A 16,464-nucleotide genomic window follows, 5' to 3' on the forward strand; every position below is an offset into this window, starting at 1 on the left:
GTTGAGGAAAGAGTAGGGGGAGCCTGAGCAGTGGGGAAGGGTGTATTCTGTTAAACGTCAGTGTCATTTAGGGGATCCTCATCCCACCTTCAGGTTCCATTATATTTAGGTGACTCTTTGGTCAGTGTCATCTTTATCTGATGCTCTCAGCTGCCCTCCACTCCGTACCTCTGAATCCACCTAATAATATCAGTCACCTTAAATTATTTTTGGAACAAGGTATCATATAAGTCAATGAATGGAAAAATAAATGAGTAAAATATTCCCTATCCCTTAAGAGTTCAAATATCACCTATTTTCATATTCTTTTTCCCCCTATTTTCATATTCTTTTTTTCCCCTATTTTCATATTCTTAATGCCCCTTTCAATGTCTTGAAAGAAGAGTAAGAAAAGAGAGTTTTGAACAACAGGCATGATACTGTTGCCACTTTCCAATTTTGCATTTGTCAATGACCTCCAGCCAAAGAACACTAAAGAACATTAGAGTTGAACAAGTTGGGTTTATGGTATGTTGCAGAGAGAGAGAACACACATGGGAAGCCGTAGGAAAGCTCAGTGAAAGGATATTATAAAGGATTCATTGTAGGTTTTGGGATTGTTAAATTAATTTGGGGAAAATTTAAGGAAGACTGACTTTGCTGTAGATTGCATGCCCTCAATATGTTTGATATCTTAAAAAGTCTATTTAGAAAGAGGGAAGAATAGCCAAAGGCTAAAGTTGTAATTGGCAGAGAAGCAGTAATCACTTACATTAGTTAGGGGATGTTTGGTATTTCGTAGTTTGCATAATGTTCACATTTTGCCTGTGTTCAGGTGTGATTATGGAGTGATACTGTCTTAGTCTAGATTCATCTAGACTTTACTAGATGAATGGCTTTACTGTGTGTTAACGTTCTGTGAAATTGTTTGTGTTAAACAGAACATCAAGGCCTCACTGTGAGTAGGATAACCTACAGCAATGCCAAGGTTGGCTCCTAGAAGTTATGGGGTTGTTTTCTTATCCACGTTGTCATATTTTTAAATAATTATTCATTTTCTTGTTCCCTTGCAGGATTATAAAACTGCATAAGGACCTAGATCTGTTTTGATTACCACTGAGGTCCCAGAATTTAACCAAATCTCTGATTTAATTTAACCAATTCAACCCAATATTGACAGAGTAAATGAATAAATTGTCCAATTAGCCTATCAGACTGTGAGTTGCTCAAAGCCAGAGTTCATTTTCTGTTCAGCTCTGTATTTCTAGAAACAAACACAATTCTGACGCGTCTCATTAAATATATCTTTTTTTTTTTTTTTAATTTATGATAGTCACACACAGAGAGAGAGAGAGAGAGAGAGAGGCAGAGACACAGGCAGAGGGAGAAGCAGGCTCCATGCACCGGGAGCCCGACATGGGATTCGATCCCGGGTCTCCAGGATCGCACCCTGGGCCAAAGGCAGGCGCTAAACCGCTGCGCCACCCAGGGATCCCTCATTAAATATATCTTGAGTTAAAGAGAGACTTTCCATTAGGATAAGATTTATTGATTTTTTAAAAATAAACTAATATAATGAATTCCACTTTTTGAAGGAAAGACAATGCTTAATTTAAATGAGTTCACTCCTGACGAGGAAAATCATGTCATATTCCAAACTTTTCTGGTGTTTCTGCATTTTCCACTGTGTTGAATTCTAAGAGTGAGTTTCAAAGCTCTAAGAGAAATTGATATAAATATTTAGAGACCGTTTGTATGCAATATATCCTTCCTTCCTTCTAAGCTAGCTGTACTCCAATAAGGATTTAAAGGAAGGGAGGCCTTGATTTGTAAATGCCTGACTTACAGATAACCCATAGCTACAATGATATGCTCTCCCTTCACTCTACCTTTATATTGGAGACTCCTCTACTTTATAATCATGGTGAAAACTTATTAGAACTTTTAGCAATGTGTGAACCTGTATATCAAGAAGTATTGGGAAGGACAATGATTCACTGAGGTACCCTTGGGAAATTTTTTCACTTTACCTTCTCTGTAAAATGACCACAATTATGAGTGCCAACTGAGAAAGTTCTTCGTGGCTCACTGTGAAAGTGCTCTATGAACTGCAAGCAGGAAGGATTTTTATTGCTGAGGGCAAGGGACATAGTGGTCAAAAGCAAGATAAAGACAACAATGTGGAAAACATGAAGAAATTATACTTTTTCACTGAAATATAATAACAACAGCAAGCCAATCACTCCATTTTGGCTAAATTATAGCTAATGGGCTTTTGCTATTGCATTTTTCATGAAAAAGTGGTCCATTTTTTTTTGTCTTTTTAAAGATTTATTTATTTTAGAGAGAGGAGATGGGTAGAGGGAGAGAAAGAAGGAGAGAATCTCCAGCAGACATCCTGCTGAGTGCAGAGCCCTTGGTAGGTGTCCGTCTCAGGACTCTGAGATCCTGGCCTGAGTCAAAATCAAGAGTTAGATCTTAACCAACTGTCACCTTAGTGCCCTGCAAAAAAAGAGTCCTTTTTTTTTTTTTTTTTTAAGTTTAACACTAGCTACATAGGAGCTACTGGAAAATGATAAAAATGTTCATATTCTGCAAATACTTCCTATTTGACATTGGACAACAATTAACTTTGGAGTCTGTTCTTTTTTATGTAAAAAAGGGAATAATTATATTTCTGCCTACAGGTTAGTGGTATTGTGAGTCTCACAGGTGCTCTGTCTGGGAAAGTACTTTCCATGCTGTGGCAGGATTTATAATCATGTATTATTTTTGATAATACTATATTTTCCCCCCTTTTTCTGCACCTAGCACAGTGTCTCAAACTTCTAAGTACTTACTAAATATTCATGAAACAAATATGAGAAATTGTTCTAAAAAATTCTAAAACTCTAGCCAAGTATAAGATTCTAATCATGAGATAAGATAATACAAAGTTTAGCTTGAAGGTTCTGGATTCTCCCCTTGCTAAGCTATGGCATCTTGGATATGTCCCTAAATTATTCTAAGCCTCAGTTTCATCATCTATAAAATGGGAGTTAATACCAATACCTCCTTCATAGAATCATTTTGAATATTGAATGAGATAATTACCATGTACTAGCATGCACAGTGGCTGGCTTATAATACTCACAAAAGTTACATTCATTTATTTAAAGTTTCTGAAAATCCCCATCCTGTATTCTCTTTAATATATTTTGTATTTCTGTGTATATGTAATGAATATATTTTTCAAAATCTGATCATACTATATATATAATTTTATATCCTCATATTTTCTCTTTTTTAACTTAACGTATCCTGCTTATTTTTAGAGAACTATATAACATCTAGTAAAATTTCTTTTCATTATATATAGCTTGAACCTTTAAGCATGGTGTTCAGCCAGAGGTCTTCAGTGTGCCCAAGCAGATCAACCTTTCAAGTCCCCCAGGATGCAGAAATAAAGTACTGGCAGAACCTGAACTAGAGCTAGAAGGATGGAGGGAGGCACATATGCAAAGTATAAAGTTGTGCTTGGTCCCCTCATCTTATCATGAATGCATCCTGGCCCCACATTTGGAATGCCTCGAAAATCTGAGAAGAAAGAAACTTCATGTTAAATGCAACTGATGAATTGTTGAACTCTACCTCTGAAACTAATGATGTACTACATGTTGGCTAATTGAATTTAAATTTAAAAAATTAAAGTATAAAAAAAGAAAAAGTTACAAACCTAAAGAACAAACAAAAAACAGCCACAGGTTAAAAGAGACAACTGTGACAGCTGGTGGCTCAGATAATCTTATGTGTGAACTCTCTAGAAATGTCTAGGCATGAGAAGCAGAATGGACTTCTTAACTGCCTGGGACAAAAAGAAGATTGGCAGTAGGACATAGATGTATTAAACATAGGGGAGATGGATATGAACAAGGATATTTAAGTGGCATTGCCATAATAGGAAAAGGAGCATATTTTATCTAAGAAAATTGTATTTCCTCCAGTGCTACTAATGTCTTTGAACTTATCTAAGAACTATGTGGCAAAATGAAAACCTCAGAAAATACTAAATTTCTTTCTAGCAAAGTCAGAGGGCATTGGAGCCTTGAGATTTATAGAATTACCATAAATGGTGACACAATTGCCTTCCCCATTTCCCAAGAAGTATTGGCTACAGTTGTACTACAAATTATTGAAACCAATCATGTATTATTAGAATATTTAGCTTTTTCCTAGTATGTTACTCTTAAGACTATTACGCTGAACAAACCTATACAATGTTCTTTGACAACACCTTTAACACTTTCTAAGGATAGTACTCAGAATAGCCAAAACAATCAGAAAAAAGAACGAAGTTGAAGAATCTGCCCTTCCTAATTTCAAACCTTACGGTAAACTTCAGTAATCAAGGCAGTGTGGTACTGGCAAAGATGGATATACAGACCAAGGGAATAGAATTTAGAGTCCAAAAATAAACCCTTATAATTATGGTCAATTGATTTTCAACAAGGGCACTGAAACGATTCAGTGGGAAAGAATAGTCTTTCAATGAATGGTGCTGGGACAATTGGCTATCCACATACAAAACAATGAAGTTGGATGTCCTGCCTCGTACCATATACAAAAATTAACTCAAAGTCAATCAAAACCATAAGTATAAGAACTAATAACTATAAACCTCTCAGAAGAAAACAAAGGAGTAAATCTTTGTCTTAGATATGACAATGAAAGCATAAACAACAATGGATAAATTAAACATCACCAAAATTAAAATCTTTCACACTTCATAGGACATCATTAATAAAGTGGAAAGATAATCCACAGAATGGAAGAAAATATTGCAAATATCTGATAAGGAAATTGTAACCATAATATATATGGAATTCTTAGAATTTCACAATAAAAAGGCAAATAATATTATTTGAGCAAAGGTGAGCAAAGGATTTGAATAGACATCTATTCAGAGAAGATATACAAATGACTAATTAGTCCATGAGAAGATATTTTTTTCTTTTAAAGATTTTATTTGAGAGAGAGAGAGCATGAGAGAGAAATCATGAGCAGGGGGAAGGGCCGAGGGAGAAGCAGACTCCCCACTGAGCTGGCAGCCCCATGCATGATTTGATGCCGGGATTGTGACCTGAGCTGAAGGCAGATGCTTAACCGACTGAGCCACACAGATGCCCCCATGAGAGGATGCGAAACATCATTTGTCATAAGAGAAACCCAAATCATAGCACAAGATACCACTTCACACCCATTAGGATGGTTATTATTAAAAAGATGAACAGTATCAACTAGTAAGTGTTTCTGAGGATATGAGAAATTGGATCCCTCATGCATTGCTTGTGGGATTGTAAAATGTTGCAGCTGCTTTGAAAAACAGTTTGGCGACCTCTCAAAGTGTTAAACATAGAGTTATTATATGACCCAGAATTCAACTCCTAGCTATATATCCAAGAGAAATGGAAAGATCCAGCCAAAACCTTATACATGAATGTTCATAGCAACATTATTCCTAATAGCCAAAAAGTGAAAACAACCTAATGGCCATTAATGGACAAACAGATAAAAGCACTGTGGTATAGACATACAATGGACTATTACTCCACCATAAAAAAGTATGAAGAACTGATACGTTCTACAACATGGATGCACTTTGATAACCTTATGTGAAATGAAAAAAGTCAGAAACAAAAAGCCATATATCTTATTATTCCATTCATGCTAATTGTTCAGGATAAGCAAATTCACAAAGACAGAAAGTAGACTAGTGGTTGCCAGGTACTGGGGGGATGGTAGAAGAGATACAGTTTATTTTTGATGAAATTTGTTCTGAAATTAGATAGTGGTGATGGTTGTGCCACTCTAAATACACTAATGACCACTGGATTATATACTCTAAAAGAGTGAATTTATTATTTACTCTGTTTTTAAATTAAGACTCTAAGAATAAATTCTTTACGATGAGAGGTTATTTTTCATTTCCCTGAAGCCTTGGGATCCCAGGGAAGAAGGCAAACAGCAAGTTTGAAGGAAGAAAGAAAGGAAGAGTTAATAATAAATTTGGGAGAAAGGGTAGTCTCTACAGTTTTCTCTTTCCTCTAAGGAATCTCAGTGTGTTCCTTGGGATTATCATGACCACTACATTGGAAGCCTATGAGATGAGGTTTTGACATTGGCTGGAAGGTACTGTTGCACTGGTTGAGGATGACTATGGTATAGGTCATATGTCTGAGTGAAAGAAAGAGTTGGTAAATATGGAAGGAGAACAAGGGGCTAGAGAGGAAAGCTGATTGATGGTAAGGTGACCAGTTACTTTGTTTTGTCTGAGACCGTCCTGTTTTAGCACTCAAAGCTGCACACTCCAGGGAAACCCTCAGCCTCAGGCAAACCAGGATGGTAGGTTATCTAGTTGGAACCAACATGACAAGGACACTGATGGGCTATTATTTACTGAAGGCCTACCATGACACAGGCATTATGCTAAGATCCCTTTATGCATTATCTTTTTCAATTCTCACAGTCAGCTTCTCAGGTAATTACTGAGGTTAAGTTATCTATCCTAGGTCAAATAGAAGAGCCAAGGGGCACCTGGGTGGCTCAGTGGTTGAGCATCTGCCTTTGGCTCAGGGCATGATCCTGGGGTCCTGGGATCCAGTGCTGCATCAGGCTCCCTGCAGGTAGCCTGCTTCTCCCTCTACCTATGTCTCTGCCTCTCTCTGTGTATCTCTCATGAATAAATAAAATCCTTTTTTAAAAAAATGAAAGAGCTAAAATTTCAATCCCAGTCCATAGAGTCAGAGTCTTTAGTCTTAACCACCCACTCAACTGAAAGATTGAGCCAATACAATAAATGATAAAATTGAAAAACAAATTATCTATAAAGAGTGCTTTAAGTTTAAAAATGCTTTTTATACCCATGGTCACATTCCTCCCCTCTAGGAACTCATTCGTTCATCTGTGCATTCATTCAACAAGTCCTTATGGCACTTACTTGGCACCAAACTCTGTGTTAAGTGCTGAGAATAAGTCACAAACCTCTCTGTGGAGCTTATGTTTGGTGATAGGCCAAAAATTAAGAAACAAAAATATCTGGGAATTATGGTAAGAATTATGAAGGAAACAGAAGCGCACAGAAACTATCAGAGGTAAATTGGTTTTAGGCAGGATGGCCAGGGAAAAGAATCTGTAAGGGAGAAGGATTTAGGCTGAAGCCCAAATAATGAGGAAGAACTAGTCCCATGAAAATCCAGGGAAAACACTCTCGTACGAGAGGACGATTTGCCCAAAGGTCCTGAAACAGCAATGAGCTTCTTATGTTTGAAGATACCAGGAAAGAAGAGTCAGTGTTGTCATAGCATATGTAGCAAGTAAAGCAGGAAATCTTATCTCAGACTTGTAGATGAGAACTTGAGGTAGGGTTATGAGACTTCCCAGTATCACTTAACTACGGGTCAGGCCTCAACCCAAGGTCTTCTGAGTGCTGAGACTTGTTGCTTTCATCTTATCTTGAAAAAGGGGATTTTCTTATGGCTATGATTTTCAAACATTTTAGGAACAGAAACCTTTTTTACATATAATCTCATATTAAAGCCTAATGTTTGAAACAGATAAAACCTGACTCCTCTCCTGGGGCTGGAGGTAGGGCTCAGGATCCCGGCTGTTCAAGTCTTTGGTACCCCCAACCCCTTTAGGTTCAGCTGCTGAACTGAAACCCTAGCGAGTTTTTAGTTCACAGAATCACATCTTGAATCACATCTTCACATACATTTGCCAAAATGTATAGAAGGGTTTTGTTTTTGTATCTTTAATTTTCATTCCAGTGTAGTTATATTAGTTTCAGGTATACAATCTAGTGATTCAACACTCCCATGGATTTTAATTTAGCTGCATATTAGCTTCTAAAAAGAAGTTTCTGTTTGGGGTTTGGTTTTTTTCACTTACATGTTAGCGAAGCAGTACACGCAGGAATTAGAATATGTAACATTATTAGAAGCGCATAATGGGCTGACTCTTATGGAGCATGTCTGTTTCCGTTGTATAAACGTCTTTTGATAATAACTGCATTGAATGTCCTAAAACGAAACTCACAGGTAAAACTCTCAATCTTGTAATGATTGGCTTAATGGCTTCTAATATAAGTTCCTGGGAGTTTTATTTTATGCAGACGAAAATAATGATAAAATATGTCTTCCTTCACACTTTAAACATCAAACTTCCTTATCTTAAATTCAGCAGCCAAAGCCTTTGGGATTTCCACTTTGAAAGGCAGCTGAAGCTATATAGTCCTATACTTTGGCTCTATGATATGATATGTATCTGTAACTTGTTAGAAAGGAAAGAGAACATTCAGGGAAGTTACAAAAATGCCTACAACTATTGTCCAAGTGCTTCTGGAATCATTTTAGTTCATCAAAACCCCCTTTCACTGTGGCGCTCAGATTAGAATACCCTGCATGGTCCCACTCTGCTATTGGCTATATTCCAGTCCTGAGGATTAGGAGGCTGGAGTAATGAGAAAAGATTATTTTCTCATTTTGTTTTTCTTCCTTCATAGTCCCAGAGTTGGAGTAAGCTGGATTTAGAGGACTTGACTGACAGAGTAGAAGAAGGGCTAGTCTATAGGTAGAAGGAGGGCTTGGAAAGTTCATGAGCACTATGTGATGAACAGATAAGTCAGCTGCCACAAATTTCTCCTTCATTGGCTCAAATCACAGTATATTCAGATATCCATAGATCAGGGTACTTCCCTGTCTATGAAACTTAAAAGGCTCTCATTACTGAAAGCAATGTTGGCCAACTTCTGTCATTGGTTCATTATTCCTTCCAAGTTCATATGCCATTTTTCTTTAAAAATATTTTTGGTTGATTGGGCTTCTTTTTTAAACTTGACTATTCACCCTAGAAATGTCCTGAATATGAATATCCATGATATCTTGGGTTTGAAGTTGTAATTATATTTTTTTCTAACACACGTTAAAAACTAACTATTACGATAAAAATATGCATTGTCAAATTAGCTAAAATCATCACTAATATTATTAGAAAGTTCTCAAATCACTTTTTTGGGAAATACCATTTATGTCTCTCATCTCCTCCTTTAGTGAGGAAGGCTACAAGGTTTGTTCAGGGAGGCTTTACCAAAAAATTGATTCTTTAGTGGATTCCTATAAGATGAAGATGCTTTCTAAAATTGTATAGGAGTATGAAAATGATTTAATTAGAGATGACTGTATATACAGAGGCAAAATTGAAATAGCATGGACCCCAAAATAGCTTAAGTTATTTATAAGGTGTGAAAGGAAATTCTCCTTTTAGTGAGAAAGAAGCTAGGTTGAAGAAGATATTGTAAAGGCATGCAAAAAGGTTTATCCCCACCAGTACTGGAAGTTATTATTCTAAAGAGATGTCTCAATCAGATTTGTATTGTAGAAGGCCCACACCTGTAGTGTGGAGAAGATGAGTACACACTTTTCCTATGAAGAGCATGGTATCAAATATTTTATAATTTTTAAGCCATATGATCTCTTTTGCAACTAGTCAATTCTGTTTTTGCAGCCTAAAAACAGCCAAAGACAATACATAATGATCATGGCTGTATTCCAGTAAAACTCTGTTTCCAAAAATATATGGCCAAAGTTTGCCAACCCCTGGATCCTACTCAGTGCAAGAAGACCCTTGGGTAGCCATTGCAATACTACAGCCAAGAAGTAAGGAGAACCTAATATGCAGGCAAAGCAATTAATTTAGAGGGAAGAAAAAAATAAAAATCAGAAATTAGGAGCTTTAATTGCTAGTGGTATATAGGATATGGAGGAGCTGTAGAGATAGGGATGGATCTTGGTTTACCCCAGGATCTATTTTGACAGAGATGGGTAGATTGAACTATATGTATTGCCATTATGCATATCAGAAATGCTCAAATAGTAACAATTACAAGTGGTTTAATACGGTGCAAACTAATAGAAATACTAGAAGCCTAATATTATAAAAAAATCACCCTCATGTAGGAAGTAGAAAACTTACCTTGAATAAATGGTCACCAAAAATATCTGAAACAAAAATGTTTAGGAAAAAGGATCAAGTAAAAAATGTAGTATTGAGTTAATTAATCCCTTAAGGAATCCCATATAAATTAATAACCATGAAAATTGTAGAAAAATATGTGGCTCTTTCACTCAAGATTTGCCCTGCCATGCCTCATTCCCAAAAACACTTCCCCAAACACACTTCGTGTCCTCCTTGAGAATTCAACCATAACCCTTTCCTAGGTTTAATGCTGAAGTTAGGAGAGATTTAAACCCAGGCTTCATCCTCTGGGACTCAGCATATCATCCACCACAGGATTGCTCAGATATTGTGCAGACCCCTTTCAGAAAAAGTCTGGTTCTTAATAGTCGGCCTGGCTACCTGCTCACAGAAATCTTAGACGACTGCTTTCTTTTTTGATTATTGCCTGTCTTACATATCCTCTTTCCAAACTCCATCTGCTTATAAAGAAGCTTCTTCCTCTGTCTGGGATTGCATTCATACCTGCTTACCTAAACTATTAACAGTTCTTATTACCTTCAAATTTCATATGTTACTTAACAGCCTTGAATTCTTTTAGCAGCTGCAGCTGAGTATCCTCCCTGCCTCCCCTTCCACTTTACTGCTCCACTGGCAGAGTTAGTTTCACCTCATGGGTTTCCCTTCCCATTTTGCTGGAGTTAATTAGAAAAGCTGAGCCCTCTCTTGAGATTTGATAACATCAGGTTGTGCTCTAATAGTAAGCCATGTTAGAAACTGATACTGCAGGGATCCCTGGGTGGCATAGCGGTTTGGCGCCTGCCTTTGGCCCAGGGCGCGATCCTGGAGACCCAGGATCGAGTCCCACGTCGGGCTCCCGGTGCATGGAGCCTGCTTCTCCCTCTGCCTGTGTTTCTGCCTCTCTCTCTCTCTCTCTGACTATCATAAATAAATAAAAATTAAAAAAAAAACTGATACTGCTTTGTGTAGAAGGTATTTGAATACACACACACAAAATACCAGTGTGTGGAAGTATGATGGGAAACTATTAGGAAGAGACAGGAGGATAGATGAAACTTCTCATTAACTCAAGACCAAATTATTTGTCAAATAGTGATTATACCTCTCATCGATCATCCTTTAAACTATCTCAAATCTGAACCTGTCTATGGTAGAGTTTTGGGAATACAGAAAAATGGATTCACCACTGATATTCATTCTGGTTGAGGTAGTAAATTTGTCTCAGAGAAATTTCAAAGGTTCAAAAATACATACATCTAGAAAACAGTTATTGTTAGCTTGTTTCTTCCCTTAGAAGATCAAATGTTAACTTCCTCCCCAAAGTTCTTTGACAGATTCTTACATGAGAAATAGCCAGTAGCCAAAATAGCCACAAAGAAAGTTTTCATCTTTTCCCAAAAGGAACAATGTGATTCATCCACCAGAGTTCCCTCCGTCAAGAGCTTCGTAGTGGATCCTCGAAGGCTCAATTCTCTTGAACTGAGGGCTCTACCCACCCATAAGAACTTGAGACCCTATTATGAAGTCACTCTGTAAATGATCTGTTTACATGTGACACCATGGGCAAAGTCACCGGGTCATCAAAGACTGTGAACACTTCCCAGGCCAAAATATTTCATTTGTAATAGCTGTAGAGCTGTGGCATGATATCATTATTTAACATCGATTTGTTTGATTGTTAGATTATCATTCACTTCCACAGAAGTGCATTCCATTTTTTGACTAGTAAGAAGAAACAAATGTGAAAAAGATGAACTTAGAGTGAAATTTACGTGTCTGTCTTCAAAACACATGCTCACCGTCCCCCTTCCCCCCACCCCCCCACCTCCTCACCCCGCAAAGATTCAGATTCAGTAGGTCCAAAGTGTGACTCAGACACATCAAGCACATACATACACACACACACACAAATTGCATAAGAGTGTCTGATTTACCTCTTGAGAACCGATTGATTAGGATACCACAATTTTACACTAAAGGACTAATTTTCTTGGCCCTTTCTTTGTTTACTACCTAATGGCAATTTTTCTTAGTAGAGCAATCTCTTTATCCTTTTTATTGCCATGGCCTTGCCTACTTTCCTAGTTCTAGCATCTACTGTTTTATTTATTTATTTATTTATTTAATTTATTTATTTAATAATAAATTTATTTTTTATTGATGTTCAATTTGCCAACATACGGAACAACACCCAGTGCTCATCCCGTCAATTGCCCCCTTCAGTGCCCGCCACCCAGTCACCCCCACCCCCCGCCCTCCTCCTCTTCCACCACCCCTAGTTCGTTTCCCAGAGTTAGGAGTCTTCCATGTTCTGTCTCCTTTTCTGATATTTCCTACCCATTTCTTCTCCCTTCCCCTGTATTCCCTTTCACTATTATTTATATTCCCCAAATGAATGAGACCATATAATGTTTGTCCTTCTCCGATTGACTTATTTCACTCAGCATAATACCCTTCATTTCCATACATGTCGAAGCAAATGGTGGGTATTTGCAATTTCTTTTTTTTTTTTCCATAGCCTTCACTTCTTTATTCCTCTGTTGATGGCGCTGACATTTTTAAAACTGGTTTTCCAGCCCATAAGTATTTTTTATTTATTTTTAATTTTTTTATAATAAATTTATTTTTTATTGGTGTTCAATTTGCCAACATACAGAATAACACCCAGTGCTCATCCCGTCAAGTGCCCCCCTCAGTGCCCGTCACCCATTCACTCCCACCCCCCACTCTCCTCCCCTTCCACCACCCCTAGTTCGTTTCTCAGAGTTAGGCGTCTTTATGTTCTGTCTCCCTTTCTGATATTTCCCACACATTTCTTCCCCCTTCCCTTATATTCCCTTTCACTATTATTTATATTCCCCAAATGAATGAGAACATATAATGTTTGTCCTTCTCCAATTGACTTACTTCACTCAGCATAATATCCTCCAGTTCCATCCACGTTGAAGCAAATGGTGGGTATTTGTCGTTTCTAATGGCTGAGTAATATTCCATTGTATACATAAACCACATCTTCTTTATCCATTCATCTTTCGATGGACAGCAAGGCTCCTTCCACAGTTTGACTATTGTGAACATTGCTGCTAGAAACATCGGGGTGCAGGTGTCCCGGTGTTTCATTGCATCTGTATCTTTGGGGTAAATCCCCAACAGTGCAATTGCTGGGTCGTAGGGCAGGTCTATTTTTAACTCTTTGAGGAACCTCCACAGTTTTCCAGAGTGGCTGCACCATTTCACATTCCCACCAACAGTTTAAGATTTGTGTGGAATCAGAAAAGACCCCGAATAGCCAGGGGAATTTTAAAAAAGAAAACCATAGCTGGGGGCATCACAATGCCAGATTTCAGGTTGTATTACAAAGCTGTGGTCATCAAGACAGTGTGGTACTGGCACAAAAACAGACACATAGATCAATGGAACAGAATAGAGAATCCAGAAGTGAACCCTCAACTTTATGGTCAACTAATATTTGACAAAGGAGGAAAGACTATCCACTGGAAAAAAGACAGTCTCTTCAATAAATGGTACTGGGAAAATTGGACATCCACATGCAGAAGAATGAAACTAGACCACTCTCTTTCACCATACACAAAGATAAACTCAAAATGGATGAAAGATCTAAATGTGAGACAAGATTCCATCAAAATCCTAGAGAAGAACACAGGCAACACCCTTTTTGAACTCGGCCATAGTAACTTCTTGCAAGATACATCCACGAAGGCAAAAGAAACAAAAGCAAAAATGAACTATTGGGACTTCATCAAGATAAGAAGCTTTTGCACAGCAAAGGATACAGTCAACAAAACTAAAAGACAACCTACAGAATGGGAGAAGATATTTGCAAATGACGTATCAGATAAAGGGCTAGTTTCCAAGATCTATAAAGAACTTATCAAACTCAACACCAAAGAAACAAACAATCCAATCATGAAATGGGCAAAAGACATGAACAGAAATCTCACAGAGGAAGACATAGACATGGCCAACATGCACATGAGAAAATGCTCTGCATCACTTGCCATCAGGGAAATACAAATCAAAACCACAATGAGATACCACCTCACACCAGTGAGAATGGGGAAAATTAACAAGGCAGGAAACCACAAATGTTGGAGAGGATGCAGAGAAAAGGGAACCCTCTACTGTTTTATTTAACATAAAGTGTGTTAAATAACCAGGATGTATATATACATGGAAACTCAAGTTTATTATATGTGATTTCTATTATAGTACTTGGATTGCATAACAAGGGAGGGCACAGAGATCATGAAAGATCAATAATTCTGTATTAAAGATTCTGTTATAACTGGGTAAAATAGGGCTTAGTTCATATTGTTACTAAAACAAAGACATGAGGTTTAACTCTTAAGGAAGAATGTGTTATCCTACAAATATGATCAGTTCTCAGATTTCCCAGGAACACCAAGTTCTTCTAAGCACTAGGGGTTTGAAAAATAAAGATGGACTATCTTAGAACAGATCATTCTTACCACAGTGTGACCAATATTCTTTGCTTCACTAAACTTTAAGCAGGCTCCTGAACTTTCTCCTAGTGTCATGTGTACAATCCCTTCTAAAACTTAGTTTTTGTAAAAACCCTGCTAAGTCAGTTTAACCACAATTGTATTATGCAAATATAATTATTTGTACATGGATTGAGTAACAAAATTGTAAGATGCCTACCAGTCCTTTTTTAAAGATTTTATTTTAAAATCGTAAACTATTTAAAATATACACTGTGATGATTTGATGCACATTTACATTATGAAAGGGTTTTCCCCATCCAGTTAATTAATACATCCATCACATTGTTACCCTTCGTGTGTGTGTGTTTGTGTGTGTGTGAATATTTAAGTTCTAGTCTCTTAGCGGATGTCAATTATATAGTACAGTGTTTTCCACCATAGTCACCATATTTTACATTAGAACCTCAGCACGTTAGAACCTCAGCACGTAGCATCCTAGAGCTGAAATTTTGTTAGTATTATTGGCTGAATGTAAACCTGGGAAAACTGATTTCCAGAGTTCACCAACTTAACCACTGTATTATGTGGCTTTTTGGCTCAACATAAAGAGTTCACTGAGGACAAAGATGATCTTACTCATCATTGCATTTTGAGCCCTCAACCCAGCGCCCAGCTCATGATGCATGAATAAGTGCTGATTAAGAGATTGTGAGCAGACAGTTTTCCAAACATTCAGCATGTCAAATAATGGACAGTACTGCCTTATGGAGACCTGGCCATATCATTTTCAGGGCTACCCAAATGGAAACAAGAGTCGAATGACTATCTCTCAGGGATATGGAATGAGATTCCTCTCCGAACTGAAAGTTGAAAGATAAGACCTTTCATATTTTTCAAGATCTGAGAGTCTGTGACTCTATAATTTCCCAATAGTCATAAAAATGTGTTGCCACAACGTCTTTCAGGAGAAAAATATAGTTATCCTTCTGTGAGGTGACATTATCTCAGAATCCTCTGGGCAGAAGACCGTGCCGGGGCTACTGTTGCCGTGGGCAAGGGCAAGAACACCAGAGCAAGGAAGATCCAGAGGCTGAGGCAAGGACTTAGAACAAGAGGGAAGTGCTGTGCTTATGGGGCTGAAATGACCAGAGTTAGTGGGATGGAACCAAGACAGCCGATCTGGCAGTGCCAGCCAGGCCTCTTATACTTGCACTGTATTCGAGCAAGAGAATTCATCTTGATTACTAAATTGCCTCTTAATGATTTAAGATAGCTAAAGAATGCTAGACCTATTTGCTGAGTTGTGAAAAGTCTTAATTTAGGAAAATTAAGTTTAGAACCAGAAAGTGGAAACAGATTCCTCAAACCCCTCAGGAATACCCTCTGGGCTGCTGGTATGGATTTTAAAATACTGAAGCCCAGAAGAGTTGATTTAAACTCATAGCCTGACAAATGTTGTTTCTCCTTGATATTGGTATTGAGTACTGAATTGATGACAAGGCCTTTCAATGTTTTATAGGGACAAAAGGTGTGAGGATTACCAAAATACTACCTATGTTCCTATAGAGTAAGGGACAGGCAGGGCTAGGTGGGGAGAGATAGGTAAAGGGCTACAGAATCAGGCTCACAGAAATCCCCAAAATGCTGAGGTGTAAGGAAACCAGAAACAAGGGAACAAACCAGACCATCCTGCCCTAGGTGTGGGTAGGAGAGAGTGTCTTTTTTATGACAGTCACCTGTGACCAACAAAGAAAAACCAGACCCTAAAAAGAAATGAGCATTAAAGATATTATCATCCGTTCTTACTCAAAGACATCACAAGAATGACAAAGCCCCAAGCTCCCTCCTCAGTCCTAAATTAAAGACTGTCAGTAGAGGCCCATGTTGGCAACCCTGTTAGGACCCCCTCACTCCTGACAGCTCTCTCTGCACTCTTGTTTAATAAAACTATATCACTTTACTCACTCTCCTTTCTTGATGAGATTCATTTTCCAACTCCATAAGACAA

General features: G+C 37.8%; 2 protein-coding genes across 2 annotated transcripts in view; one reads left to right on the forward strand and one right to left on the reverse strand.

The window, feature by feature from the left end:
• The window catches only part of LOC106558737 (sperm-associated acrosin inhibitor-like), a 124,011-nt gene that overhangs the window by 8,703 nt on the left and 98,844 nt on the right, over window positions 1-16,464 (forward strand). The gene's annotated exons all lie outside the window — the stretch shown is intronic.
• On the reverse strand, window positions 1,507-11,514 carry LOC102155510 (ovomucoid-like). The gene is made up of 4 exons (XM_038535103.1): window positions 11,333-11,514; window positions 9,988-10,013; window positions 7,906-8,036; window positions 1,507-1,696 (listed from the first exon to the last, which is right to left on the reverse strand). Exons 1-4 carry the CDS (start codon window positions 11,376-11,378, stop codon window positions 1,621-1,623), a joined length of 279 nt encoding a protein of 92 aa, XP_038391031.1. The 5' UTR covers window positions 11,379-11,514; the 3' UTR covers window positions 1,507-1,620.

This window comes from Canis lupus, chromosome 4, assembly GCF_011100685.1.
Source record: "Canis lupus familiaris isolate Mischka breed German Shepherd chromosome 4, alternate assembly UU_Cfam_GSD_1.0, whole genome shotgun sequence".
NCBI lineage: Eukaryota > Metazoa > Chordata > Mammalia > Carnivora > Canidae > Canis > Canis lupus.